Genomic DNA, 5149 nt, shown 5'->3' with positions numbered 1-5149 from the left:
GGGAGAGTGTGATGAATGTCTGATGATGTTAAAAAAACACCCAAACCCACAACTAATTCTTCCAGCCAGTGAAGTCAATGGCAAAGCCATTTACTGCCTTCAAAGGGAGCTCCGTGCCAATGGGCCCACACACGACTTCTCTTTAGTGGTACTCACTTGCATTTAGAGCTTAAACCCAGACCAGTGCCTCTGCTTTGAGGAGCCCAGACCACTTCTGCATGGCACAGCTGGGCTGCCAGGGCAGAGGCACTACTGCAGCTCTGGGTGAAAGCAGGTCTGCTTTGCAGCACTGGCGCAGAGCACTGCCCCAAGCTGAAATCACCCAGCTGAGAGTTTAGTGAGTCTGGAGCCCACGGCCAGTTATTTTGGCCAGGGTTGTCTAGTTTAGAGAAAATAAGACTGAGAGACGACCTCTCTGTTCTCCACAGTATCCTGAGAAGGGCAAGTGGAGAGGGAGGTGTTGAGCTCTTTTCCTTGGTATCCAGTGTCAGGATGCATGGGAATGATTCAAATCTGCGCCAGGGAAGGTTCTGACCAGACATTAGGAAGCATTTCTTTACTGAGAGGGTGATAAACACTCAAACAGGCCTTCTAAAGAGGTGCTTGATGCTTCAAGACTGTCAGTGTTTAAGAGGCATTTGGACAATACCCCTAATAACGTGCTTTAGGTCAGGCAGTGTTGCGGGGGCCGGAGAGGGTCCTCCCAACTGCTCTGCTCCGCTCTCTTCTATTCTGTTCTCTTCTCACCTGGGATAGATTTGCAGCCAGTTAGGAGTTTGGTGGCCAGGGTGACACCAGCTCCCCTGATGTGACTGGACGGCTGGCCATCATCCCCGGTGGCATTTCGACATGGACATGATTTGGATGTGCCATGACTGTTCACAGTGGATGCAGGGGCCTGGAAAGGTTTGTGTGGGGGCTGCCACCGTGGGGGTGCTTCCCCTCTACGGCAGGAGAGGCGACTGGGGAGAAGGCCGGGCTGTGCCCCAGATGGTACCACTGCTCTCCTTTGGTCTTCGGCAGTGGGCACATGTGGCCCTGGGCACCCCGGAGAAAGAGGGACACGGGGACGGTGCGACTCGTCCTGGTGAGGTGGGAGATGGGACTGGTCCCCCCAAGGAGAGGGGGGAGAATTTAGCATCTTTTCCTCTGCCCCCGGGAGTATTTCCGTACCGAGTTCGGTCCGTGTGTTCCATTTTCTTACCCGTCTGTCCCTGCTGTGTGGTCCACCGGCACCTGCAGACCGCCACCACATCCGAGCGACCCCGGCTCCCTCTTTCAGCCGGCGCTGCGAGCGCCCCGCTGCATCCCCCATCCCACGGCTTCAGCCACGCGATGCCCACGGTCCGGAGCGCGCTGCGACCGTGCCGGCGGGACACGGCGGCCATGCAAAACGTTCTCATAAAGAAAAGCCGAGCTCTGCCCGCCCGGGAGCGGCGCCCTCCCGGGGCACCCGAGAGCCCCGGCCGTGCGTGGGCGAGGCGGCGGGCGGTGGGCAGGGGCCGCGTTATGTAAGGGCCGCGGGGCGGGCGGCGCTGCGGCGGCTCGGAACGGCTCGGAACGGCTCGGAACGGGCGGCAGGCGCGGGCCCGCGGCTGCGGCGGGGGGAAAGCGGCTTATCCCCCTCCTTCCCTGCCTCCGCCGGGTTGCCATGGAGACGGGCGGGCGGCGGCGGCGGGGCTGTCACTGAGGGATCGCACCGCGCTCCGCGGCGCAGGGAAAGCCGCGGCGGCCGCGGCAGCAGCGGCAGAGGCAGAAATGGACTCGCACTGCGACTGTGCCGAGCCCCCGGCCGCCGAGCAGCCGTCGGGGAGGATTAACAAAACCGCCTTCAAGCTTTTCAGGAGGAGGAAGGCCGGGGCAACCATGCCGAGCATCTTCGGGGTGCGGAGCAGAGGCGGGGAGGGGAAGGGCGCCGGCAAGCCGGGGATGGTGCGGAGCCGGACGCACGACGGCTTGGCCGACGCCGTGCTGGAGAGCGGCAAGAAGGAGGAACCGGGCGGCGGCGAGCCGCAGAGCCGCGAGGCGCAGGAGCGGCCGGCCGGCAGCCTCGGCGGCCCCGCCGGCAGCGCGGTGGCCAAGTCGCACAGCTTCTTCTCGCTGCTGAGGAAGAACGGCAGGCAGGCGGAGGGCGCGGAGCCGCGGGCCGGCGGCAGACAAAAGAGGGGGCTGAAGGGGATCTTCAGCAGCATGCGGTGGCACAAAAAGGACAAAAACGGCAAGGAGGAGAGGGGGGAAACCTCGGACATCCAGTCCGGCCTTATTATGCCGGGATCCCTGACCGCCAGCCTGGAGTGCATCAAGGAGGAGACGCCGAAACCTTTGTCTGAGAGCCCGAGCGGCGCGGGAGACGCGGGGCCGGAGCCGCCGCGGGAGAAGCGCAGCGGCGAGGCGCCCTCCGCGGCCGAGGAGCCCGAAGCGGGCGGCGCGGAGCCGCGGGCCAGCAGCCCCCCGGCCCGGGAGGAGCCGCCCGCCGCCGTGCGGCCACCCGAGGAGCTCAGCCGCGAGCGACCGGAGCCGGCCGCCGGAGAGGTTGGGACTGCGAAGGATGCGGCGATAACAGGTGACATTCCAATAACGACTATCCCCCCTGTTGAACCTCACTGTGATAGCGGTCAAGAGACGGCAGCCGCCCCTGACCCTTCCTCTGTTGATCCACCCTCAGAGCAATCGATTGATCGTATTTGTTTGATGTTTGCTGACGTGACTTCACTGAAAAGCTTTGACTCTCTTACAGGCTGCGGAGATATTATTGCGGACCATGAGGAGGATGTGGGCGGCGGGAGTGGCGTCTGCGAGAAGAGCACCCCCGGGCCCAGCAAGCTGGGTGCCACCAAGAAGCACCCCACCATGGTGGCCTACCAGGGAGGAGGGGAGGAGATGGCCAGCCCCGACCAGGTGGATGACACCTGCCTGCAGGAGTTCTGGGATATGCTGTCACAGACAGACGAGACTCAGACGCAAGCGGGAGGAAGCGGAGGAGGGACAAAGAAGCCCGAGGGATTGAAGGAAACCCGAGGTACCGAGGGGGCCCAGAATAGGGTGGTGGTGAAACGTGGTGGCCTCCACCAGATTGCCATTCACCTGAACCACAAAGAGGAGCAGAAGAGCAGGGAAAAGGAGCAGCACGAGGGCGTCCCAAACAGCGATGAGGGCTACTGGGATTCCACCACGCCTGGACCCGAGGAAGATAGTTCCACAAGCATCCAAAAGGAAACCCTTCCCAGGGATAGCTACAGTGGGGATGCTCTCTACGACCTTTATGCTGAGCCGGATGAGAACCCACCAGCGGGGCCTACAAATGAGGAAGTCCCCAGTGTGCCACGCTCCAAGCCCGTGTCTCCAATAACAACCGTGAGCTCACTGAAAACACCCTCAAGCACAGCGAAGGACTCCAAGATACCCATCAGCATTAAACACCTTTCCTCGCATCCCACCAGCCATGGAGCAGATGCCAGTAACAGCCATCACATCACACACCATCACCTGGCCAAAAGTGAGATGCACAGAACAAAAATCCCCGTCTCCAAAGTCCTGGTACGCCGGGTCAGTAACAGGGGCGTAGCAGGGGCAACCGTGAAAACTGTCACGCACCAGGACAGTGCCAAAAAGTAGTTGGGTAAGAGGTGGAGACAAAGGCAGAGAACGAAGTCTCTGTGGGAAAGTCTGCATAGGAGACCACAGTTAATGAATTAGTTTTGCATCACCTGAAGAAAGTCACCTGAAAGGCTTCCTTCACTGTACTCCGTGGGCCTGCCCTTCTGAGTCTCTTTTTACTAGACTGTATGGCTGAATAGAAAAAGTCAACTTCTTTTTGAGCACTTTTTTTTTTACATTTGTATCTTTTTTCTGCAACACTAAACACTGGGGAGGTTCATTTTTACATGCCTTTCTGGAAGCAGGACTTGGATTATGACCATCCTTCCTTGTGCACAGCAGTGTCATGAGTTCTTCAAAGGAACAGTGTTACAAAAGGAGTGACATGAGAGGTTCTCCAATACAATTATCTTCTAATCATTTCTTGGGGAGGAGTAGAGGCTGGGTGCCTGGCTGGCTCTGGAAATGATGTTTGCTCCACAAGATGTTGGAAAAAATACCAAGCAGAGAACAACCCACCTAACAGGTATTTTACCTGCTGTAGGAACGAGAACACTGCTCAGCAGCTGACTTGATTGACTTGTGTGCAGGAGATAAAACTAAGGAGTTAGGTGGACTCGTCTAACAGGAAAACATATTTTCGTTTGTCTGTCTGTCTGGTTGGTTTTGATCTGTCTAATGTAAATGGGTAACAGAGACACCTGACATAGGTTCAGATGTTTACATCAATACTTGTCCGATAATGCATACAATCAGGTTCAGGGAAACATTTTACTAAATGCCAGTATATACACACTGTCCACATTTATACAATAACTTCTCGCCATGTGTAAATATATGTGTTTTAGCAGATTTTTATAAAAAAAAAATCACCTGTCCTTACTATCTAGAGTTTAAGCAAGAGTTAGTTTTTATAGTTAGATAATTTTACAGTTCTAAAAGGATAGAACTTTGTGTAAGTACCTTAAATTAGAGAAAAACTCTGGTTTGTATGGGCTCATGCATCCCCAGATAAATAAGTCTGAAGTGCTGGTTTTATTCCAGTGGCACATTCCATGGCTCAGAGCTGATGTTCTGACAGCACTGCCACTGCAAACCTCTATTTTCAGGGGTTTAGACAAAGTTGCTCTGGGCTTAAAACTTACCAAGAAGGAACCCAGCAAATAAACTTGTTTTTTATGTATTATTTTTTAAAATATATAAAATTAGTTTTTGACTATTTAAAGAAAGCTTGGGTTCTCATTGTTTTTTATTTTCATTCTCAATAATGTCAGAATAATTTTACTTTAAGAGAGAAAAAAATATGGTAAGCTAGTGGTACATAAAATGGTCTGATGAGCTTGGATCTTAGGAGAAATGTATTAATGGCCATGACATTTTTGAATAGTGGCTACTGTACATGGGCATTGGCAACATTTCAAAGAAATATAATAGGGTTTTAATGTGCCTGAGGACATATTTTTATGATACACTGAAAAAGCTCTAAAAATCACTGAAGTCTAAAGGTAAATGTTATGTATTTACAAAATATTTTGATATAAGTATTTAATCA

The 5149-nt window shown here is 54.4% G+C and overlaps 1 protein-coding gene across 1 annotated transcript; it reads left to right on the top strand.

Annotated features, from left to right (window-relative positions):
* Window positions 1-1758: 1758 nt before the first annotated feature.
* On the top strand, window positions 1759-3615 carry AMER2 (APC membrane recruitment protein 2). Its single transcript, XM_062514674.1, has 2 exons — window positions 1759-2563; window positions 2738-3615. Exons 1-2 carry the CDS (start codon window positions 1759-1761, stop codon window positions 3613-3615), a joined length of 1683 nt encoding a protein of 560 aa, XP_062370658.1.
* Window positions 3616-5149: the final 1534 nt, after the last annotated feature.

The sequence above is a fragment of the Cinclus cinclus genome, chromosome 2, assembly GCF_963662255.1.
Source record: "Cinclus cinclus chromosome 2, bCinCin1.1, whole genome shotgun sequence".
Lineage (NCBI taxonomy): Eukaryota > Metazoa > Chordata > Aves > Passeriformes > Cinclidae > Cinclus > Cinclus cinclus.
The sequence above is the reverse complement of the archived record's forward strand: the minus strand, read 5'-3'. Positions and strand labels throughout refer to the sequence as shown.